The sequence below is a fragment of the Balaenoptera borealis genome (genome assembly GCF_965194805.1).
Source record: "Balaenoptera borealis genome assembly, chromosome: 10".
Taxonomy (NCBI): Eukaryota; Metazoa; Chordata; class Mammalia; order Artiodactyla; family Balaenopteridae; genus Balaenoptera; species Balaenoptera borealis.
Window position 1 is genome coordinate 102,208,139 of NC_138874.1, and position 24,760 is coordinate 102,232,898.

At 47.1% G+C, this 24,760-nt stretch overlaps 2 protein-coding genes across 15 annotated transcripts in view; one reads left to right on the forward strand and one right to left on the reverse strand.

The window, feature by feature from the left end:
* Positions 1–18,393, forward strand: part of HABP2 (hyaluronan binding protein 2) — a 37,155-nt gene extending 18,762 nt beyond the window's left edge. The window contains exons 3-13 of the mRNA XM_082407976.1: positions 5,142–5,252; positions 6,699–6,806; positions 8,031–8,147; positions 8,900–9,019; positions 9,516–9,687; positions 10,880–10,977; positions 12,391–12,646; positions 13,053–13,195; positions 13,910–14,044; positions 15,405–15,550; positions 17,788–18,393. Coding sequence (XP_082264102.1) covers positions 5,142–5,252; positions 6,699–6,806; positions 8,031–8,147; positions 8,900–9,019; positions 9,516–9,687; positions 10,880–10,977; positions 12,391–12,646; positions 13,053–13,195; positions 13,910–14,044; positions 15,405–15,550; positions 17,788–17,952 — 1,571 coding nt within the window. The 3' untranslated portion in view covers positions 17,953–18,393. The remainder of the gene's footprint in view (positions 1–5,141; positions 5,253–6,698; positions 6,807–8,030; positions 8,148–8,899; positions 9,020–9,515; positions 9,688–10,879; positions 10,978–12,390; positions 12,647–13,052; positions 13,196–13,909; positions 14,045–15,404; positions 15,551–17,787) is intronic.
* NRAP (nebulin related anchoring protein) overlaps positions 18,389–24,760 on the reverse strand; it is a 69,704-nt gene continuing 63,332 nt past the window's right edge. For all 14 annotated transcript variants that reach the window (XM_082407920.1, XM_082407924.1, XM_082407919.1 and 11 more), the window contains 3 exons: positions 21,703–21,810; positions 19,188–19,319; positions 18,389–18,641 (listed from right to left, as the gene is read on the reverse strand). In XM_082407920.1, coding sequence (XP_082264046.1) covers positions 18,537–18,641; positions 19,188–19,319; positions 21,703–21,810 — 345 coding nt within the window. In that variant the 3' untranslated portion in view covers positions 18,389–18,536. The remainder of the gene's footprint in view (positions 18,642–19,187; positions 19,320–21,702; positions 21,811–24,760) is intronic.

Sequence of the window (24,760 nt, forward strand, 5' to 3'; positions counted from 1 at the left end):
TTGCTGGGTCATATGGTAATTCTATTTTTAGTTTTTTAAGGAACCTCCATACCGTTCTCCATAGTGGCTGTATCAATTTACATTCCCACCAACAGTGCAAGAGGGTTCCCTTTTCTCCACACCCTCTCCAGCATTTACTGTTTGTAGATTTTTTGAAGATGGCCATTCTGACTGGTGTGAGGTGATACCTCATTGTAGTTTTGATTTGCATTTCTCTAATAATTAGTGATGTTGAGCATTCTTTCATGTGTTTGTTGGCAATCTGTATATCTTCTTTGGAGAAATGTGTATTTAGGTCTTCTGCCCAGTTTTGGACTGGGTTGTTTGTTTCTTTAATATTGAGCTGAATGAGCTGTTTATATATTTTGGAGATTAATCCTTTGTCCATTGATTCATTTGCAAATATTTTCTCCCATTCTGAGGGTTGTCTTTTCGTCTTGTTTGCAGTTTCCTTTGCTTTGCAAAAGCTTTGAAGTTTCATTAGGTCCCATTTGTTTATTTTTGTTTTTATTTCCATTACTCTAGGAGGTGGATCAAAAAAGATCTTGCTGTGATTTATGTCAAAGAGTGTTCTTCTTATGTTTTCCTGTAAGAGTTTTATAGTGTCCAGTCTTACATTTAGGTCTCTAATCCATTTTGAGTTTATTTTTGTGTATGGTGTTAGGGAGTGTTCTAATTTCATTCTTTTACGTGTAGCTGTCCAGTTTTCCCAACACCACTTATTGAAGAGGCTGTCTTTTCTGCATTGTATATCCTTGCCTCCTTAGTCATAGATTAGTTGACCATAGGTGTGTGGGTTTATCTCTGGGCTTTCTATCCTGTTCTGTTGATCTGTATTTCTGTTTTTGTGCCAGTACCATATTGTCTTGATTACTGTAGCTTTGTAGTATAGTCTGAAGTCAGGGAGTCTGACTCCTCCAGCTCTGTTTTTTTCCCTCAAGACTGCTTTGGCTATTTGGGGTCTTTTATGTATCCACACAAATTTTAAGATTTTTTTGTTCTAGTTCTGTGAAAAATGCCATTGGTAATTTGATAGGGATTGCATTGAATCTGTAGATTGCTTTGGGTAGTATAGTCATTTTCACAATATTGATTCTTCCAATCCAAGAACATGGTATATCTCTCCATCTGTTGATATCATGTTTAATTTCTTTCATCAGTGTCTTATAGTTTTCTGCATACAGGTCTTTTGTCTCCCTAGGTAGGCTTATTCCTAGGTATTTTATTCTTTTTGTTGCAGTGGTAAATGGGAGTGTTTCCTTAATTTCTCTTTCAGATTTTTCATCATTAGCGTATAGGAATGCAAGAGATTTCTGTGCATTAATTTTTTGTGTGTGCATTAATTTTGTATCCTGCAACTTTACCAAATTCATTGATTAACTCTAGTAGTTTTCTGGTGGCATCTTTAGGATTCTCTGTGTATAGTATCATGTCATCTGCAAACAGTGACAGTTTTACTTCTTCTTTTCCAATTTGTATTCCTTTTATTTCTTTTTCTTCTCTGATTGCCGTGGCTAGAACTTCCAAAACTATGTTGAATAATAGTGGCAAGAGTGGACATCCTTGTCTTGTTCCTGATCTTAAAGGAAATGCTTTCAGTTTTTCACCATTGAGAATGATGTTGGCTGTGGGTTTGTCGTATATGGACTTTATTATGTTGATGTAGGTTCCCTCTATGCCCATTTCCTGGAGAGTTTTTATCATAAATGGGTGTTGAATTTTGTCAAAAGCTTTTTCTGCATCTATTGAGATGATCATATGGTTTTTCTCCTTCAATTTGTTAATATGGTGTATCACATTGATTGATTTGCGTATATTGAAGAATCCTTGCATCCCTGGGATAAATCCCACTTGATCATGGTGTATGATCCTTTTAATGTTTTGTTGGATTCTGTTTGCTAGTATTTTGTTGAGGATTTTTGCATCTATATTCATCAGTGATATTGGTCTGTAATTTTCTTTTGTTGTAATATCTTTATCTGGTTTTGGTATCAGGGTGATGGTGACATCATAGAATAAGTTTGGGAGTGTTCCTTCCTCTGCAATTTTTGGGAAGAGTTTGAGAAGGATGGGTGTTAGCTCTTTTCTAAATGTTTGATAGAATTCACCTGTGAAGCCATCTGGTCCTGGACTTTTGTTTGTTGGAAGATTTTTAATCACAGTTTCAATTTCATTACTTGTGATTGGTTGGTCTGTTTGTATTTTCTATTTCTTCCTGGTTCAGTCTTGGAAGGTTATACTTTTCCAAGAATTTGTCCATTTCTTCCAGGTTGTCCATTTTATTGGCATAGAATTGCTTGTAGTAGTCTCTTAGGATGCTTTGTATTTCTGCGGTGTCTGTTGTAACTTCTCCTTTTTCATTTCTAATTTTATTGATTTGTGACTCCATCTTTTGGTGGGAGGAACTGCAAAGGCACATTGCAAAAAGCATGGCCACAGGGAGAGGTGAAGAATCAGTCCCTTTTATTTCATCAGATTGGCTCATACCACACCAGAGTGCCAATGTGGAACTTGAGGCTATCAGCTAGACTTGGCCACATCCAGCTCCCCTGCCTCTTCACTACCCTTTCATCTCCTTCCTTAGCTGGCTTTCTTCCCCCATCCACCCCGGACTCGAGGCTCCTTTGACTGGAGGCAGCATCCCACTCTTTTTTGTATAATTCTCCATTGTTCCCAAAGCCTTCCTGCACCTGGCATAATACTTGTCCCACTGTAGGTGCACAATACATGTTTCTTACATGGGCAATGGGATGAAGTACCAATAGAATAGAAAAGACAAAATAAGCTTTAAGTTTGGAGGTAGAGAAACCCTCCCAGGTGATTCTTCTAAAAAGCATTTTCAAAACATGTTGCAACCCACCCCAAATGTCAAGGATCTTGGTGCCTTCCCTTGCAGTCTTCCAACTGGATGGCTTCTGGCAATCTGGGGCCACTGAGCCTCTGCTGCTTCTATCCCACCTCAGCCAAGGACCCTGGACCCTGGAGAATAGCAGGGACTTAATGCCTCACTTAGCAGGAATGTAACTCAAAGTCTATGTGTTTTATTCCCTCCTTAGCTTCACTGAGAGGTGAACAGACCTTGTAAATAGGGCTGGATTCAAATCAAAACCCTCCAACAGACATTTCACCCATCCTCCGTCATCTGGAAAAATCATACCATTCCATCTTTATGTAAAACCTTCCCTCATTTCCGAATATCTGCAAAAGAAATGATTCTTAATGGTCTAACCAAGATTATCCAGTCTGAACCTCGACTTGTGGGAGTGATGGGAGAAATTACAGGAGCAATTCGAAGGCGCTTATCTATAAACACCTGTTGGAAAAACAAAAATCAATTCTCCAAAGAAAAAAGAAAGAAAGAAATGGGGCAATCATCTCATTACCAAACTCATTGTCTCTTCCAAATGTCAGTTTGAAATCTTTCATGTCAAACTCAGAAAAACATTTTTTTCCCCTTACTTTCTCACCCTTTCTCTGCTTTATCACGCTAGATGGAAAGAAACTTTATTTGCTCCAGGAAGACAATGGCCTTATCTTCAACCTAGATCCTCATGCCTGGAAAGTTGGCCTCCTCTGAGAGCATTTTCATAGTGGGGAAAAGCAGCTCTGGAGAAATAATGAGGAAGCAAAGGGAGTCTTGACTTGACACTGTGATAAATGAGGTGAAACTTTGGCAAGGAACCAGAGTTGGCATATTCAAAAAGGAAATAAAAAGATAGTTCCATTTTAATGAGAAATATAAAACAGCCATTGTGCAAAAGTCGATTTTTCAAAAGCCAAAGAGATAAAGACTCTAAGGGAATGACTGAGAGACGAATAAGATAATGTGGTTGATAATCGGGCTTAGGTAAAGTGCCATCCTCCGGGCCATCGCTGGCTGGCTCCGTGGGAGTGCCTTTTCAAGTCGGTTATCTGCATTTGCTCCTGCCTCATTATCATATGCATCTCTGGACAGCTTCCTTACAGCTTCGACTTGCTGACTTGCCGTACTCCTGCCAGCTGGAGAGAGCAAAGTCAACCCAACTTTCTTCAAATCCCAAACTCCTCTCCATCAGCCACAGAGCTATCAGCATCTTCCAAGGCCCCAGACAACAAAGAGCTTGAGGCTTACACACACCTGCTCTTCCTAGTGGACTGGTCTAGTGTAAGGTTTACAACCATGGGCAACGCCATATACTGCCCTTCCTTTCAGTAGGCAAGATCCGTGAACCTTCTCAAGGCTGTCCTTGGGCAATTCCTAATTAGCAGGCTGGATACGCAATGGGAATGATAGGACCCCTTTCCCAAGGGTAAGTGTGAATTATCTGAGGCAGTATGAGAGACCTGCTGAAGCAGTTGAGAGAGTGCAATTTAAGGGATATATGGAGATAAACTGCCTTAGTTCATATGCTGTCATTTATTAGCTATGTGACCTTGGACAAGTTACTTAACCTCTTTTAGCCTCAGGTTTCTAAGCTTAAAGTAGAGATAATAATACATCTAGATTTTTATGAGAATGAAATGGGGTGGTTCATGTAAAATGCTTAGTCCAGAGTCTGGTACGTAGTAAAGACTCAGTAAATATTAACAGTTACGATGATTCTATATAAATAACTCGGGAGTAGTTTGATGCTGAAGCTGAAAGAAAAGTGACAAGTTTCTTTGACTTTATTCAGCTAAGGTGACTGATAAAGTCCCACTGAGAAATTTCATTCACAGAACCACCCAACAAGGCACTCAAGTGCCACTGGATCTGACCCTGGGCAGATCTCATACAGGACCTTGGAGACTTCTTGCGCCCCAGTCATCTTCCTGCTATTTACAGGTGAGAAAACTGAGGCACGGAGAATACAATTGGCTTGTCCAAGGTCACGGTTAGTGAAAAGCCAGAACTTGTTGTCTTCTCCCCATTTCCAATCACGTGCTCTTGACCTTGCCAAATGCCAGGGCTGGCTCACTGGGTCACAACAGCCCCCTCAAATGAAAGCTCACGATGCCTGACCCCTTCTATCTGCCCCGTCAGTGTCAGGAGCTGGAAAGACACATGAACCCTCCTTCAGGACCTAGAAATCTTTGGGAAAGGGGGTTTTCAGTGAAATAAAATGGTGACTTCTTTAGGTCTGATGATGAGGGTTTCTTCTGTCTTGTTCCCACATCTGTAGATTGGACTCTCGACCACTATGAGTACAGCCAAGAGTATTATGACCAGGAAGAGAACGCCAGCAGTGCTCTTGCCCATCCCGAGAACCCTGACTGGTACTACGCAGAGGACGGTCGGTACCAAAGCTGTTTGGGGGGCCCTCCTGGGGGGAGAGCAGCACACCTGAAGGGGAGTTTATGTGTGACCACATGCAAGGGCTCTCTCTTCTCTTCCTCTCTGACCAGCATCATAAAATAGGTATTAAAAAATTATTTAGACTGGCTTTTTTTTCAGTTAGAATTACATACTATGAATACTGGGGGGGTTCTTAGAGACCATCTCTCCCACTTTCAAATGACAGGTGAAGCAAGTGAGGCCAAGAGAGGAGCTGACTTAGCCAAGGTCACGCAGCAAGTTAGTACATCGTCATCCAGCTCTCCCGACACTGTGGGTTAGAGTCATGTTCAAAATCATCCCAGAGCTTTCATGACAGGTAGTCCTAATTATGCAGAAGAGTCGTCTTAGCATTAGGCATCGAACTGGAGCATTCACAAATTTGGCATTGTGCTGTGCTGTGTTTTTTTTTTTTTTTTTCTCTTTTCACTCTTCAGAAGATTTGCACAGTTGTTATGTTGTGTGTGTGTGTGTGTGTGTGTGTGCGTGCTCACACAGGTGTGCTTCGGCCACATTTGTTTTTGTTTTTGTGGCTTCTTGAGACAGAAAGGAAAATGAGAAGCTGGGCCTAAGCAAAGCCATGTGACTAAATCAGTAGAAGTAATGGAAAGCACTTAGCAGCTGGAATAAAAGCTGTGTAACTGCGAAGTGGCCTGGAAGGCAGGGCCAAGATACGGGGCATCAGGGGAACATCAGAAGGGACCATCAAAACAAGAGCCAGGCCCAGGGATCCTAGTTCCTGAACCAAAGAACAATGTGTGTGAACAGAAGGATAAAGAATTCCCCAAGGGAAGATCCATTCAGACAACCATGAAAAGCCAAAGGCACAGATGAAATATGACAAAATCTAACTGAACAAGTAGTTGAAGAAAGATGAAGGCCACTGGGTCATTTCCTCCTCGCCGTCAATTCTTCTGTCCCCCTCTTGCCTTTGGTCTTCTTTCCTGATGTTCAGAAAGCTTGTGTTTCATTAGGGGTGGGTTTTCATTCCCCACTCCTGACCTCCACCCCTGGGCACTGGGAGTAGGGGAGGTCTTCAGGCTTGTGAAATGCCTTCGGCATCAGAGACAGACCCCGTGGCACTCCCAGCGAGACTGGGAGGAGAGAGACACTGATGACGGGAAAGGGGAGTTACTCAACGAGAAAGGCCCCATCCAAAGCCAGGCTGAGGGAGACAGTCACGATTCCTTCTTGCCTCTCCTCTTACTAACCTGAATCCCTCCCTCTGGTCTTGTGATGGCAGTTTTCCTGGCTCTTTAAGGTCAATGCGTGTTTCCCCCTTTCCCCGATCACTGGCTATGCAGTTCCTCTCTCATTTGGGGCAGGAGATGGAAATTCAATGAAGAGACAGGGGGCTTCTTGCCTGCTGTTCATTGCAACATTGACTTCCGCCCACGTGTTTTAGATCCGTGCCTGTCCAACCCCTGTGCACATGGTGGGGACTGCCGCATCAGCGGGGCCACATTCACCTGCAGCTGTCCAGCCCCTTTCTCTGGAAACAGGTGTCAGAATGGTGAGTGGATCTTCACTGGATCCAATCTTCCCTCCATGTTGAACAAGAGGCAGTTTCTCCTCCAATTCTAGGGGGTAAAGAAGGGTTCAGCAATCCCGTGAAAAGGCTGATGATCACACATATTATATTGTGCATAATAGATTCCTCAGCTTGGTCACAGGCAGCATCTCACTGAGTCCTCACCCTTACATTTTAGCTAGGACTAGTATGTCCATTCCACAGATGAGAACATTGAGGGTAAGAGGAGATAATAGCTGGGTTCTGACCAAGATGTGTTCTAAACTCAGGACTTGTTGTTTAGAGTGTTTAGACCAACTTCAACAGAGAAATGTTGTTCTCATATACAAGAGCAGGAAAGCTCTCAGGGCACATAAGGCTCAACCTTGTTAGAGAAAGGGAGCCCAGAGTGTACAGGGGACTTGCTCGTGGTCACACAGCTAATTAAGAGAAGAGCAGAAATTAGAGACCTGGTGCCTAACTCCCAGCCCTGCGCTCTCTCTTCCTGCCATCCTCACTCGTGGAGACTCTGATAAAATGTGTGTCCACTTTTAGTGACCTCTTGTGGGCATAACATGAGGCTATGTGATAAGGTATTGGGAATAGAATTCTTACGGGCTAATTGCACCCCTAGAGAGAACCTGGATTCTGTCGCATCTAGCAACCATCTAAGTGGGGTGGGGGAGGAAGTGAGGGTTTTATGGTTGACTTCTTTTCTCTGTGCCCTCTTCAGTTATTCCTACCATTTTCAATCCTACAAAGTCTTTCAATAAATTTTTCAGGATGGTTTGGGGTATCAGGCACAAACATAGTTACTGGGTTTATCCCTCAACTTCTTGGAAGAATGACAAAATTGTAAATGGAATATAAAATCAGCTATACAATGGAGAAACTCAAATTGCAGCTCTATTTTTTTGAAGGTGTAAAAATTATCAAGGTGTTTATAAAAATAGCATAATAAAGACTATGAGCCCTAGGAACTCATAAGGAACTGGGAAGCAATCATCCATGACCCAAGGATAAGAGAGAAGCCTTGTCTAGGAAGGTAGCATGATTTTTCAGTACCATGGACAGGGGGCACATGCTCTATCAGTCACCAATACCACCTCTCCCCACGCCCCCACACTCCCCTCCCAAACACTGTACTGTACAGGTACCTCTCAAAGTAAAATGTGCCCCAAATAATGTCCTGTACTTTGTCCCTACTTCTCTATTGATCTCTTACAGTGCAAAACAAATGCAAGAATAACCCATGTGGCCGAGGAGACTGTCTCATTACTCAGAGTTCTCCTTACTACCGCTGTGCCTGTAAACACCCTTACAGGGGTGCAGACTGCTCCACAGGTAAGTGCTGGAGGCCTCTTCTATGCAAAGCTCTCTCTACCGTGGCTTGTGCCTGGGATGTCGATATCCTCCTGTGTGGAAGTCCAGATACATCCAATGTTTCGGTGGCATCCAAAATGGCCCTTTTAACTAGTGTTTTTTAAGATTCATTATCCCTGGAAAGTCCAGTGAGAATTGACTTGTCTGTGTCTCTTTCTAACAAAAAAAATCATCTTGAAACTCACTTCATCTAGGAAGTAAGCCCTGGTCTTTTCCTAGAATGGACCATGTATATTTATTCACTGCTATGAGTCAGGCATTGTCCCAGGATATTTACATTCTCTCTCACATTGTCCCCAAAACACTACAAGAAACAGTTTTACAGATGAAGAAATTGAAGTTCAGAGAGGTTAGCTAACTTGCTTATGGTCACACAGCTGTCAAGAGGCAGAGCTAAGTTTCGACCTAGTTCAGACTGGCCCCCAAATTCCTGCTCAGTCTATGCACCTTGTTTTTCCTTACTGAGCGACCCATCTACTTATATACTCTTTTCTGCTGGCCTCCATCATATTGTTTCATCCATGTTTGCTTATGTTCTTAAGGTTTGTGTGTACGTTTTCTTGCATGTCAGTGGGTCTCTCTTTCCCCTTTGGTGACCCATTTTTGTGAAAGGATGGACACCAGAAAAGTGCCACCAATATCTCCTCACCAGCTCAGATGTAGCTGCAACTCCTTCTAAAGAGCCTTCCTGGACCCACTTCCTGTGTTCACAGTGGTTCCTGCATGCAGGCCAAATCCCTGTCAAAATGGCGGCACCTGCTCCCGGCATAGGCGGAGATACAAGTTCACCTGTACCTGTCCTGACCAGTTCAAAGGGAGATTCTGTGAAATAGGTATGGGTCTATACCACCACTTCATCAGAAACTCAGGGACACATGTGAGGCCTCTGGAATCCTTTATCTGTTTGCATTTGGTTGCCAGAACAGGGTTCAAGTCAATTCCCAAGCTCTGCTATTGCCTCAGCCTTCCAACCTAAGGGTGTAGGATATGTCTGACTCCATGTAGAGGAAGAAATAAACTGGGATAGAGTGCCGGCAAGTCACACACTCCTGGGTATCCTTGGGCCTCAGCTTACCTACCACTGGTTCTTGCTTGAGCCAAAATTAAAGAACTCAGCTCTCACCCCCACCCCCATGATAGTCCATGTTTTTAAGCTGGGTTGAATGTGGAGCATTCAAACCACCTTATTTCTGGGAACTCGTAGTGAAACCTCAGGGTGATCAATACTCAGGCCCAATCCTCTCACCACCTGACATACCTGTCAAGTCCTTTCCAGGCATGGCACACCAGCTGGTCTCAGTTCTCACATTCCCAACTGCTCTCTCCAAGGTTCTGATGACTGCTATGTTGGTGATGGCTACTCTTACCGAGGGAAAGTGAGTAAGACAGTCAACCAGCACTCATGCCTTTACTGGAACTCCCACCTCCTCTTGAAGGAGAATTACAACACGTTTATGGAGGATGCTGAGGCCCATGGGATTGGGGAGCACAACTTCTGCAGGTAAAACTTACCCTCCTCCCTATGCTCCGTCTTGGCCCCTTGTCAATGTAAGGATTTGTTTGTCCCTTCCCCCTGCTCCTAGTTTTCCTGGGCCAGCTTCGAAATTTTGGAACAGAGCACTGAAACTCATCAGCTTTCTTTCTAGGAAGATTTTCCAACTCAGGATAGGTTAGATTATGCTGCTGTAATGAACAACCCCCAAATCCCAGTGGCCTGAATACATCCATGTTTATTTCTCATTAATGCTATGTGTGTCATGTAGGTTGGGTGTGGAGGTAGGGGGTAATCTTAGCTTCACTTAGTTACTCAGATACACAGGAAGGGCTGGAACATGGAGCATGAGATTTTTACTACGTCAGCCTAGAAGTGACACGTCATCTTAGCACACATATTTCATTGGCCAGAAATGGTCATATAGTCCCACATAACGTCAAGGGATAAATGGAACTTCAAAGGAGGAAATGGAATGTTTGGTTAGCATTACGGTCTCTGACACAAGGATGTGCAGGTTTTCCCAAATAAGAATAAAGCCATTTCTATCCCTGGTGATGACTACTTACCTTCTTCCCCGTCTTCCTGACCGTTCTGTTGGCTTCCTCCCACTGCTCATTGTCTAACCAAGGCCAAGGACATGCATGGTCTGCATATAGAAACAGAGATTTTTTTGTATGGCTTTAAACTGGTTCCATTAAGCAAGAGGATTTCCCTAGCACAAAACACAAGTTTCCTTCTACTTTCACTTACCTTGAGCTGTTCCCTCCATGGGACTGTCTTCGGGGTGAACCCCAGCAGCCTCTCTCAGAGAATTCCCATGCACAGAATTTGAAGGTTCGGGCAGAGGAGCCCTACTCTCACCATGTTTCTGTAGTTATTTCACTTTCCTGACAAAGAAGGATCTTCGACAGGGATCTCATTTATTTTCCTACACACAATGTAATATGTCCCGTGGATCTGGCACAAAGCTCGTGAACTACTTCCTGGTTATTGAGATTCTCCTCTGGAAGTTAAGATTTGGCCCCAAAACTATAACCACTCTTATATGTCAAGGTTTGCTAACCCGTTGGAGGAATGGAATGGAATGTGGTCCCAGGGGGATGCAAGAGCTTGGTACTCTCTTACTCAAAGGACTTTTAATGAGGTCCAGCGGGTTCACCAAGCCTTGGCTCCAGCTTAGTTTGTTTTTTTATTTTAGAAACCCAGATGGAGACAAAAAGCCCTGGTGTTTCTTTAAAGTAAACAATGCAAAGGTGAAATGGGAGTACTGTGATGTCCCCGCCTGCTCAGAACTAGGTAAGACTGTGGCTGTCTGGAGGCCTGGGTAGTGGGGAGGTTGCAGAGCCATAGACAGATGTTCCTGGAACTCCCTCTCTGTCCTACCCCTGTCCTTCCACAACACCTGCTTTACCATTTGCCATCCCAGTGGCAACCCAACTGCCCAATCCTCTGCTCCCCTCTCGGGAGGTCGAGCAGACTTGGATACCTTTGTAAACTCAGGCTTCCTGACTCCCAATCAGTGCACTCAGCAAATATTGATCGATTGCTTGCTGGATGCCAGGCGCTATGCCAGGCCTTCAGTGTACAGTGGTGATCAAACAGTGGCCGGGTCTCCACAGCCTCTCAGGATACAGCATGGACTGAATTCCAGCCTCACAGTCTTCCTGCCACGCTGCCTTAGCCCACCTCTCTACCCACGTCTGAAGCAATGCACCCTCCCTCTGCTCAATGGAATTACTTCCCTGGACAGTTTCATTTCTGTGCCTTTGCTCTTATGGTCACCTCTGTCTGTAATACTCTGCCCATACCCACTCTTGTTCATATCCAACCATTCTTTGAGAATCAACCCAAGTAGCCACTCCTCCAGGAAGTCCTCCATGATTTACCAAGTGAAATACTCTCTCTCCCTTCTTACAAACCCCATGGAATAGATTGGGCACCATCCATGCAACACCTGTTGCTCTCTCCTTTGCATGACAGTTATATGTGCAAATGGCTTCTCTCCCCCACTCTACTTCATCTGAATATCTTCCCCTAGGCACCAAAAAAGCCTCCAAAATATATGTGTGCATTAACACATAGTTAAATGCATACCCAGAGATGGATTTATATATTTATACACACATTTTTTATTGAAGTATATTTGCTGTACAATATTATGTAAGTTACAGGTGTACACTACAGTGATTCACAATTTTTAAAGGTTGTACTACATTTATAGTTATAAAATATTGGCTATATTCCCCCATTGTACAATATATCCCTGTAGCTTATTTTATACCTAATAGTTCATACCTCTTAATCCCTACCCCTGTCTTGCCCCTCCCTCCTTCTGTCTCCCCACTGCTAACCACTAATTTGTTCTCTATATCTGTGAGTCTGCTTCTTTTTTTGGTCATATTCACTAATTTGTTGTAATTTTTAGATTCCACATATAAGTGACAAACATTTTTTATGTGTCTGTGTACATGTCAAAATAAGAAGGAAAAGGCAACATCTTCACCATTAATTCTATAGACTCGCTTTGTATTAATCAATGTATTCAACAAATGCTAACTGCACACGTGCCTATCCTATACGCACCAGTATAGTCTCTTAGCTCTGGACACTATTTAAGCTTCGGGATGCAGAGCCATGCCTCTGACAAGGTCCCTCTGAGGATCTGGAGGGAGGGTGAGAAGGGTGATTTATTTTTCTTGTGCTTCACAGATGTTGCCAACCCAGAGGGAAGCCTCACGGAGCCCCTGACCAAACTTCCCGAGTTTGACTCATGCGGGAGGACTGAGATAGCAGAGAGGAAGGTCAAGAGGATCTACGGCGGCTTTAAGAGCACAGCGGGCAAGCACCCATGGCAGGCGTCCCTGCAGACCTCGTTGCGACTGACCATCTCCATGCCCCAGGGCCATTTCTGTGGGGGGACACTGATCCACCCCTGCTGGGTGCTGACTGCCGCCCACTGCACCGAGTAGGTGCCTGCTGGGAGCAGAGGTTAGGGTGGCTGCAATCTCCAGGGGGGTTCTTCTCTTCCCATCTGAGCAGCATCTTGGTAACTCTGGCAGGACCTGGGGGTTGGATCTTGCTCCAAGGGCGAAAGGATGTTTCCTTACAACCAGATAGAAGAGAGCTCCCATGTGTAGAATGCTCACCATGTGCATTACATGTGTTATGACATGCAAGCCTCCAAACTAGCTACTTAAAGACAAGCAGGAGAGATCTTTAGCAAGACCATGATTACAGATGAGGATGCTGAGGCGCGAGAAGGTCAGGTCATCTGTCAAAGGTCACACAGCTCACCAGGAGCAGAGCCAGGGTGTGGATCCAGTCTCTCAAATTCCAGGGCTAGTTCCTGATCATCTTACTTTCCCTTGTAGCTTAAAAGCCAAATATCTAAAAGTGGTGCTAGGGGACCAGGACCTGAAGAAGACAGAATTCCACGAGCAGAGCTTTGGGGTGGAGAAGATATTCAAGTACAGCCACTATGACGAAAGAGACGACATTCCCTACAACGACATTGGCAAGTCTCTTCTATCGTGGCTCTCCCGTGGGTCTTGTCCTGGGTGGGTTTCTCTACTGATGGAAAGCTGAGGTTTGGTTCTAGAAAGTGCTCTTGTCTTTTTGGTCCCTCATAGACCCTGTAAGGTAGAGCATTTATTCCAGAGCTTTTTAGTTCTTAAAGGTCTGTGTTAGTGTCGCAGATAAATGTGCACAAGTTCTTAAATTGAGGGGAAGAGATGTGAGGAATATTGCGTTGTGGAGAGAGCTCAGCCTTGAATTAACAGCTGGCTCACCTCTCTAAGCTGCAATTCCCTCTTCTGTAGAACGGAGACACTGACGTACAAGTCTCCACTTCCTATGTGCTAAGTGATGTGATGCTCATGTACCCCCATGCACATCTGGCACCTGGTAGGCAATGATGGACTTAATCTGCCTGCTGCTTAGCTCTACCCCCTATTTCTCCATTCACAGACCTCTCACTCTTTCTGCTTCCTCAATATCTTTTTTTCCCCCTTAAAGCCTGTTTTTTAAAAAAGGATTCGAAGTAATTTAAAACTCAGCCCAAAGTGTTATTACTCCTCCGAATTGAAAGTTAAAAGAATGAAATGACCAAGGGAGAGTTCTTTTAGGTATCGGGAATGGGGCTTTGCTAGGTCCACCTTCCAATCAAGCTGAAGCTGATGCTTCTTTGACAGAGAGGATATCACTGCCTGTTTCCCCTTTCTCTACCTAGCTTTGCTCAAGCTAAAACCAGTGGATGGTCAGTGTGCTCTGGAATCCAAATATGTGAAAACTGTATGTTTGCCTGATGGTCCCTTTCCCCCTGGGACTGAGTGTCACATCTCCGGCTGGGGTGTTACAGAAACAGGTGAGGCTGGCCATGCATTCTCCTGAGGCCCAGGTGAGTTACATCCACCAGACAAGAAAGGGTTACACTCAACTGCCCTCCTGAACTAGATATCAGTGTTATATTCAAAATGTATAAACAAAAGAAAGAGGTTGCCCCATCTCTCAAGCTCCAGTTAAATCTCATCACCTTCAAGGAGTCTTCTCTGATCTCCATATCTGTCCTTGGCCCCAACCCTTAGATCTTTGACTTTCACCAAGCATTGATCCTGTATCCATGGAGAACTTTTTCCTTTCCTAGGTACATTGGAAAGAGGATAAATTAGAAAGAAGATGGATTTTGGAGTCAGACAGACTTGTATTAGGTTCTTGGCTTTGTCACTTGGACAGCTGAGTTTCAGTTTCCCAATAACATCCTAGGTTTGGAATCAGGAGATGATAGAATTCTCCAGAGATATTCATTAAGTCAGCCCCTGGAGGGCAGGGGTCAGGTTTCATTCACCTTTGACTCTCCTACGGTGCTTTGGTCAAGGCTCTCTACATAGTAGCATTCTATAAATTTTTGTTAAATCAAGCTATTGATTTATCTCTAGGATTTGGTCTGATCTTAAAAAGTAACCAAAGGGCTACTTTCCTTATAGTACTGACAAGATTACATCCTCTCATATATGAAATTCAGAAGTATATATCAAGTCTCTCTCAAATACTCAAAATAGATTTCTCTTCCCCCCCAAATCTAGTTCTTAATCATGGAAAGCAAGAATCACTTTAAATAGGCCCATATTGAGGAAGAAAGTGAAGTGTAATACATAAATTTGTCAGAAGGCTTCTGGGAAAGATTTCTGATCGATAATTAGATTTAGGGTTAACCAGGAAACCTTTTTGTAGCTAACGTCATTGGAGTCCATCTAAACCTTTCAGCATCATCGTGCTGACGAGAGCAGATTGAGCAGAACAGAGGTTCTTTAGGCAAGGAAATGTCTGCTCTGGGAAGCAGGTACTCTAGGTGATCAACCAGGGCACTTCATGCGTCGTGAAGGCTCTACTACGTGCAGCCCTCTGCCAGGCATGGGAAATTAAAAATGGGTTTAAGACACCATCCCTGCTTGCCCAACCTCACCGTCTAGTTGGGGAGACAGAGGAGGGCATAAATGATTCTGCTCCATGTGATAAACACAGCATTGAATGTCTGTAGAACCATCGCAAAGGCTGAAAGCAAAGAGCCCCCAGCCCTGAAAGATGAGGCTACTCTGCCCATCTCCTGGAAGAACCCTTCCTGCCGAGCTCAGGTCTGGTGGCCCTCTTCTGACTGCTGCTGGCTTCTGGTGGGGCAGGTTCCAGCCTGGTCTGTACAGTGGCAACCTCTTTTCTCCGCCCCGCAGGAGAAGGGTCCCACCAGCTCCTGGATGCCAAAGTCAAGCTGATCAGCAACACCGTGTGCAACTCCCGCCAACTCTATGACCACATGATCGACGACAGTATGATTTGTGCAGGAAACCTCCAGAAGCCTGGGCAAGACTCCTGCCAGGTCAGAGACTCCAAGTGGTACTTGAAAAAGGAGGGGCTGACAGGACCTTACACCGGGCACAGAGGGCCCTTAGAACCCTGGGCTGGGAGGCGGGTTCAGAGACCCACCTGCCATTAAGCTAAGGGGGACATGTCTGTCCTCTGGCAAATCTGAATCCACATCAAACCAGGACGACTCAGCATAATAACCATAGCTGTCACTTTGCCCACATTGTCCAACTTAATTCTCACAACCATCTGGTGAAGGGGATGTCATTATCACCGTTGTACAGATGCTTAGAGAAACCATCTTGGCCTATAGCACCTGGGTGGCAAGTGGCAGAGCAGGAATTTGCTCCACTGTGTTTAAATGGCCTCAGCACTGGGCAGCTTGTCTGCAAATCCCAATAAGCAGGGAAGAGTCCCAAAGACCAGTGGTTGGAAGGAGAAAGATGAGACGCCAGAGAATTCACAACAATATTGACTAACCATTAGGATTTAAATGTGTGTGTGTGTGTGTGTGTGTGTGTGTGTGTGTGTGTGTGTGTGTGAAGGGGGAGGGCTATTTAACCCTAATAAACTAATTGGCTGAGTGGCTTCTCTGTGGCCAGAGCCAATTTAGAACCTGCCTGACACCTGCCCCCATATAGGACTTTGGGGGACCAGCATGGGCACATTCAAATCTGAGCTTCTCCCTACAAAGGGACCCAACAATGATCTCCCAGCCTTGAGCCCCCTTTGGGATGGGAAATCACGGTCACTCTCCCCAGGGTTTGTGGCTCTACTGTGACCCTCTGCCCCTGCCCAAGGAGCCACAGATATCCACCTACTCAAAGGAGGTGTGTGGGCAGATGGGAGTGATTTTCCCTAAGTCCCTAGAAGACGAATAAGAAAATAGATTGTTCAATTCCCTAGATATTTCAAGGGCTTCCCTTGCAGGCTTTAAAAGCCGATGGTCATGGGTTTGAAACCTGCTTCTATCCTTTACTTTGTGACCTTTATCAATCACTGAATGGCTTAGTCAGCTCGGGCCCCTATAACAAATTACCTTAGACTTGGTGGCTGGCTTAAACAACAGACATTTATTTCTCACAGTCCTGGAGGCTGGAAGTCTGAAATCAGGTGCCGGCATGGGCAGGTTCTGGTGAGGACCCTCTTCCAGGTTGCAGACTGCCAACTTCTCATTGTGTCCTCACATAGTGGAGAGAGAAAGCTAGTTCTCTAGGGTCTCCTCTATAAGGGCACTAATACCATGCATGAAGCCTCCACCCTCATGACCTAATCACTTCCCCAAAGTCCCACCTCCTAATAACACCCCAGTGAGGATGAGGCTTCAGCATATGAATTTGGGGGCAGGGGGACATAAACATTCAACCCACTGCACCGAAATAATTCTCCAACCTCAGGTGTCTAATCTGTAAAACGGAAATAGTGTATCCATAAAATCAGCAGATTGTGGCTAAGATTGAAAGAGACAATTCATTAAAAAGCCTACCAGTTGTGGTGCGTAAGCAACAGTGTGTGTGTGTGTGTGTGTGTGTGTGTGTGTGTGTGTGTGTGTGTGTGTGTGAGAGACGTCCTCATTCCTCTCCTCCTCACCATCTTCATCCCCTCCACCTTAACTGGGGGCTTAATATGAACCAGGCACTGTTCTATGTGCTTTACAAACATTAGTCCTCACAAGACCCTCAGCGTGGGGCAGGGGTTCTGTTGCTACCCACGGTTTACAGTGTGAGAACCCGAGGCCCCGCTGGCCAGCAGGCGGTAAGCCTGGTTTGGAGCCCAGCAGATCTAACTCCATGGACCATGTTAAACATCAAGGCCATGCTGCCTCTGAGCCCCATCCTCCTTGCCATGTGTGTGCCCTTGTGGGCCCTGGAAGGGCTCTATCCAAACAGGGCACCTCTCAGCCTCTGCCAGATCCCTGCCGGAATGAGAAGTTGAGGGCCCCTTGTAATACCTGTATCACTAAGAGTCATGGCGGGTCAGGAAGTAGGGCTGGGTCCGGCACTGGGCCCCGGCCCCGTGGCTTCTCTGACTCAGGAAGCCCTCACTGACTCAGGACGTAGGTTGGTATTTGTTTCTCTCCCTTCAGAGCACTGCGTCACGTGAGGCATTGGAAGAGCCTTGTTGCTACTTTCCCCAGGACCCGCCAGCAGTCTCACCCCTCCCCCACCCCGGCACCCCCTCACGGAGGGTGGGGCTGTCTCTGAATGCATTCCTATTCACAAGGCTGACTCCTGCGTCTTTTTCCCCTAGGGTGACTCTGGAGGCCCTCTGACCTGTGAGAAGGACGGTACCTACTACGTCTATGGGATCGTGAGCTGGGGCCTGGAGTGTGGGAAGAAGCCAGGAGTCTACACCCAAGTGACCAAATTCCTGACTTGGATCAACGCCACCATGGAAAGGGAGGCTAGCTTTTGAGGTGTCTTCCAAAGCTCACAGCCCATCCTCCTCAGCACCCGGCCAAGGCGAGGCCTCACGGGCGGCCGTGGACAGCCCCGGAAGCCTCCGAGTGTCCAGGCTCTAAGCAGAGACCACTGCTGCCCAGCCTGGGGTGCCCTGGACCAGCATGGCCACCACTGCCTCAGGCTCCCTCCTGGGAAACCCAGAAAAGAGAGAATCAACCTGAAGTATATGACGTTTGCTTCCCTTCCAACAATTGTAGCTTCTAGAAAATCAGTGTTCATCGACTGCCTTCACCTCGGACATTTGCAAATGTGAGATTTCAGACGGCTTAGCGTCGGTGGGGGTCACCTTCACATCTTTATCCCTCATCCCAGACACTCAAGGCACGCAACAGGGCCACCCCACTTCTAGGCATCCGACAGGGGACCAAAATACAACATTCTCCGCCCACTTTCAGAGAGTTGTTATTTTAATAAAGGAGGATCGGAGCATGGGCTGGGGTGCTGTTTTCACAGTTGGCCGCAACTGAAGCCATGTCTCTGGCGTGCAAATTTCCTCTCCAGCTCCTCTCCCAAGAATCCCAGGTGGACGCCGCCCACTCACAACGGCAGGGCCTTCCTCCTTTTGACGTGAAGAATCTCGGTGGCATCTGGGTTCACATGCCCCCTCTGATCATCTCCGGTCTCTACAGCCTCCTGCCCCCCCTGCAGAAATCAAACACAGCTCCCTGAGTTAAGATGAACCTCCTGCCCTGCTCCCATAGGACAAGCTGTCTAAAACGCTCGCCCTCCCCTTCCTTTTTCCCTCCTCCATCCTCCCCAAGAAGAAGGATCCTCAAGGCAAGAAAGAGAAAGAAGTAAAGCCAATCTCTCATTTAGACGTGGCATCTTTCTTCCGAACAAAGTAGGGTTCAAAACCCAGACTGTTGTAGCCAGCAAGTCCCTGACCCCTTCCATGAATGTAACGAGCAAGCAGTCAGCACAGCCTGGGCTGCCGCGGCTGCGATTGATGTAGCCCCGGCATGTTTGTCTCCGAAGAACTAATGGCTGTGACTTCAGAGAAAACCCTGCAGGAAGTTTAACCCGGGTGTCACCCTCCTGGTCACCTCAGACCCATGAAATTAGGCGCCTTGCGTGAGCTGCATTTCACACGTCTTTAGAGCCAGCTGACCTTTGGCCAAAAATAAAGTTTGAAAAGAAACAATGAGTTTGCCTTTCCCCCATGGCCTTGCAAGCCAGCCCACTACTCACGTAAGCTCCCCGGAGACTCAGGCCCCTCGCGTTGGCCAGCTCTGCAGCCCGCCGAGCCATTTCCACTTTGTAGGAGCCAGGAGGTGTCCAGCCAATACCTCTGGTCAGGTTCAAGTCTGATTTGTACTTAACCTTGGGGGAAGGAGGGAGGCAAGAGGAATAGGTCAGCAGGGTTTGGGGGGAGGCTTAAAAAGCCTGCCCTGGAGAATATGCTGTCAGTGAAGCCAGGTCAAGTGAGCCAATTCATCTTAAGCAGGAGCTCCCCGGCATTGAGGACCCTCTGTGCTGGGGGCTGGGCCAGCATAACGCTGCCCTCTGCATCTTTCCATTCAAGTGATGGGGCTGTAATGGGGGTGGAGGGTCAGAGACCTGGTTCAAGGCTGAGCTCCCATCTTGACTTGCTCTGTGGCCTTATGGAAGTCATTTCCCTTTTTTGGGCTTCAGTTGCCTCCCAGAGAAAGGTCACGGTCTAGGCAACTACTAAGATCCCTTGGAAAGAGTATGGCACGGCAATCAAGAGCTTGTGCTCTCACATCAAACCAAATGGGGCTCAGATCCCAGGCCTGCCACTTATTTGCCATGTGATCTTGAGTTTGTTACTTCACCTCTCTAAGACTCAGGTTCCCCATCTGTAAACTGGGGCAGTGGTGGGGTGGTTGTGAGAGCTCCGTGGCACGACGCTCAGAAAGCATTCGGCACAGAGCCTGGCCCACAGGAAGGACTCAGTACATTGCAATTCTTGTCATTTCTTCTGGCACTATTGAGTTAGGTCTCCTGGGTTCTATCTCAGCCCAGGTCCTCCCTGAAGGTAACAGGGGACGTGGGATTCTGGCCATCTCTTACGAAGAGGCCCCAGAGGCCGGGCCTCGGCCAGGGAGTGAGGGCAGCCCACATCGCTCTGCAGCTGGTGGGCCTTCTGGGCATGGTTCAGGCCCAGCTGCTCTGGGTCGCAGGTGGGCTGGGGCAGGGGCTGCCTGTAGCACACACTGCTGGCCAGCTGCTGGCTCCTCTTGGCTTGGAGGAAGCCAGGCTGGTCTGGGCGGCTGTGGAACTGGGACTGACTCTTAGCGAAGTCCTTCCCGTACTCATTGTCACCCTGGAGTTTGCTGACACTGAGGAAATGCTTCATCCTCGGGTCGTCGTGGATGCTGCGGTACCCAGTCTGCAGGCCCCGGTCCCGCAGGAAGGCCTCTCTGTACCGGAACTGCAGGTCAGAGATGCAGAGGGGGGTCATGGGCGCCCACCTCCCTTCTAGGACCAGTCCTCAGGATCTCAGCAGGAAGTTCAACAGTGGGTTAAGGGCACAGCTTTGGATTCAAGTAGACCTGGGACCTGGATCTCCCTCTGTTGCCTACTAGCTGTGTGGCCTTGGGTCAGTTACTGAGTCTCTCTGGTTTCTTGGTTTCCCCACCTGATAAAATGGGAGCATGAACCTCCACCCCATGGGACGTTGAGAGGATTCCGTGGGGGCTGAGCTTCATGTCTGGCACAGGCTCATGCCCGCCGAGTGTTGGCTGCTGGTATTATCGCTGCTGTAATAGTTAATAATCCAACAGCAAGAAAAATGTGTCCATTCTCTCAGTAGCCACTCATCCTTTGATTCTTTCCAGCTTTCAGGGACCCAGTCCAGTGCTCCTCAAACCATCTATAGTGAAGGACAGGATTCATTTTGTTTTGCTTTTTAAACTTTCCAATCTGTCAAAGTCCAATATGTGGTCCTCCTGCCTGTGATTAGTATGTAGTGGTACCAGGTACATTTGATAACACACAAAAACTGGCCTCTACTCTGCTCAGCCAGAGGAGTCCACCAGTCACACAGGCTTGGAGGTCATAATGTCTAACTGCTAAGAATGTTCCTGAATGCTTGCTCTTGATTTCTGTACTTATCTCACTTTGGACCAGTGACAAGCCACTCAAGAATGATGACGTATCTAGTTAATGATATCTTCCTATTCAATAATAGAAGCTGCCGTGTTTTGTCATGTTCTGTGCATGACACTATGAACCACTTTGGTTTCATCCCTACGTCAATCCTAGGAGGCCAGTATTAGATGTCTATTTCATAGATGGAGATAGTTGAGTTCAGAGAATTTAAGCAACTTGCCCAAGACCACAGAGCCAATTCCTAAGTGACTGAGCCAGGATTTGAACTCAAGTCAATCTAGGGGGGAAACCCAATCTCTTTCTATCCCACCACAGTGCACTTCAGCTGAAAAAAAATAGTCCCTCAATTGAAGGTCAACAAATCAATCGTATGTTAATTGACTTCTAGGTACTGTCCACATGCGTCAACTTTTAAGAGTGCCTCTCTTAAAACAGAGGGAGTGGGAATACGACCCTCCCCAATTCCAAATTTCTGGCTAAGATGCTAAAAAATAAGGCCAACTTTTTTCTTTCATTTGAAATATTTGTTCAGTTTTGGTTCCCGGTGGTTTGCCTTTCAACAGATCTGGGAAAACCAGAGCAAAACCTATCAGTGAGAGAGAGAGAGGAGGGCGAGAACGTGAGGTCTTACGTCACTGGCAATCTCCCTGGATGCCAGGGCGGTCTGGAACGGGATGGCATCCAGCCTGAAGTCGTAGCCACCATCCCGGGTCTGTTCCCAAGAGTTTCTGTAGACTTTCTAGTCGGGGAAACACAGAAATGAGTGAGCGGGGAGTGAGTAGCTCCATGTCTGGAATGTTGCTGGTTCTCAGTGGGAGTGGTTCCTAAATATGTACCCTCTGTCTTGCTGGTGCCCAGAATGGCAGAGCCCGTGGTCCCACATCCATCCTGAGGACCTCCCCCAGCTCTGGCCACAAAGGGCTTCAGCTCTCAGCCCCCAGCCTGAGCATCAGGCCCTGCTCCTGTGGGTCTTGGGGTCTGTGGGTCTGGCTCATTTGCTACATCCCACTGGTACCAGATGCCCCTGACCACCTTCTTTCTGTCTTTGCTTTTACTTTCAGCGTTTCAGGTTTGCAGCTTCTAGATGCCAGAACTCAAAAGTTCAAGAACCCTGTTTCCTCCCACCTGCCGAAGGTTCTATTCCTTAGGTCCTGGCACCCACATGTTCACTGGCTCCACTGACTTCCTGGGGGCCCCTGGGCTACCTCTGATGCCATGTCACAGCATCCCTATGAAGCATGCTGCATCCCACATGCACCCCTGGTGCCTGCACTGAGGGGAGAGCCTTCCCCTGAATTAAATTGATTGTCAGGAACCTGCCCGAGTTCCTGACCCCCGTATTTCACATCTTCCTCTTTCATTTTTTTCCCTTTTCAAGTTGTTCTCACACACCCTCGGGGAGTCTGTAATCACATCCTCTCAGTCCTCAGGTAGACCCACATCACCGATGGAGGCATCAAAATCTCCCGTGCCTTCATGTAGCTAATATTTTTTTTTCAAGATAAGGGAACGTCTCCACGAAAGGAGTCACCTGGGGATCCCAGCAGAAGGCTGTTCTTTATTCCGCCACAGAGAAGGGAGACAGCAGGCGAGGCACATCACCAACAGATGACAAAGTGACAGCCCCGGACCGTGTCGGTCTCTCACTCATTCCCAGAGCCACGGCAGGTGAGGGGGCCCTTAAGGACCTTACTTTTGTCACTTGGAAATAGAGGTCAAGGCTGAGGCTCTGTTCTACAGGGGATTCGGGGGATTAAGCACAGGAAAAGTGGCAGAAAAAAGCAAAGTGCCCTCACGCCACCCCACAACCGGGCCTGGAACTAGAGGGGACCACGGAAAGCTCGAGCCAAGCACGGTGGAGCTCATCGTTTTTCGGTCCTGCTGCCCGTTGTCACCTTCACCTTCATCACCGCCTCCACCTCCAACATCACAAACCAGGAGCCAAACGCCTGTTCTGTTCAAGCAGCGAGAAGTACAGAACCCATCACCGCTGGGGTAATCACCTAACTGACAGGTCACAATCAGGGCCCAAAGGATTAGATTTCCTGGGTCACCACTGAGTTTAGCGGGCAGGACCGAGAGGTATGAGGAAGGGGAGGAGCATTCAGACAATGACAGACCAACCACCCTTCTAGCATGACGCTTCCTGTTCTGACGGTCCCGCAAATGTTAGACTAGCAAATAGAGTCCAAAACCTTATCATTCCCTGGAAAGGGGTCTGTTGCGGTGCCTTCCTAATAAGAGCCTCCATACCAGATCTGGGCTAGGAAATGACACCGATCTATCCACAGCATCAAACTCCGAGGTCACCCCACTCTGGTGTTCGATGCATCCCAGCCTCTGAGGCTCTGTAACTGAGGGTCAACTCCAGGGCACGGCCCAAATTGGGGTTCCCCCCGAGGTGCTGGATCCCCGTCTCCCGGCCACTTCTCCCTGTATACTAACTATTTGCTTGATTATCATCACTTCCTCCCCGAGTTTTTTTTTATTCTGTTGAGGTTCTCGCCTTGCCACTGGGAGCCTTTAGATTTCGCAGGCTCTTTGATTTGGAACCCTGGGTGCTCCTCTTCTTTATCACAGTGGGCACAGCTTTGCCCTCATCCTCACACATTAGAGTCATTTGATTCTTTAGTTATTTCGGCTGCCTTACACATCTCAATGGCTTTCTTTGCCCAGGAAGGTCACCTTCCCTCCACATCATCCTCACAGAGCACTTGATCCAATTGTGCGTATCCTACACGCCCCCGAAGAAGTGCTCTTTCAAAAGAGGTCCATGAGTTCTCCATACCCGCGTGCCCTGGCGGCTAATTTCAGCTCCGGAACTCTGCAGACTGGCATCCCTCGTGGGAGGAAAGATGCTTCTGCCACCAGCCTGGGGTGGCTGTTCTCCTTAAGCTGGGCCCCAAATGGACGGGCGGTTTTATCCCAGTTTCCAGGGCAATGGGCCTCCAATAGTTCCTCTAACGGAGGCCTTGCCTTCCCACATCCTTGCAGCATTAATGAGACGGATGTTTTGTCCAAGCTCCGCTGAGGGGGAGGTCCCGCTTCCCCAGATGGAGGTCAGCCCACCAGAGCTGCTGTTCTAAAATTATCCCGCGCACAGCCCTCAAAAGCATCAAATGGTCATAATAACTCATATTTACAAAGCACCATCACATTCACTGTGTGGGATCCCACAGGGCTTTACAAACGCAACAAACTAATACACACGCTAACTAGCAGGCGCCTCTCGCCAACCCCTACGAGGCAGCCATCTCTAGGGTGAACGGCAGCAGCTGTTGATCTTCACGGAGCCCCAGGACACAATGGCCGGGCCAGGGCGGGAAGAATGGCCAGACTCTGGGAGGCCCCGCGCTGCCCCAGGCCGACACACTCAGCCTGTGTTATTCTGATCTGACAGCATCTTTTGATTCTGCCGCCTCGATACCTGTTATCCCAGGATCACAGCTTTGCTGGAAGAGCGGCCGCCTATTCTATTACAACCAGGGGCCTCCAACCCCTGCCAACAAGCCTGGGTTTAGGAAACAGCATCTTAGTGATGCATGCAAAGGGCACACATCCAAGGGAAACAGACGTGTTGGGGTCTACAGCCTCACACACAAAGGAGCGGATTGTGTTTGGACCAGATAGACTACAATTGCAGCATCTTTCTAAACTGCAGAAAGCAGAGAAAGCGCCACTTTGTCTCC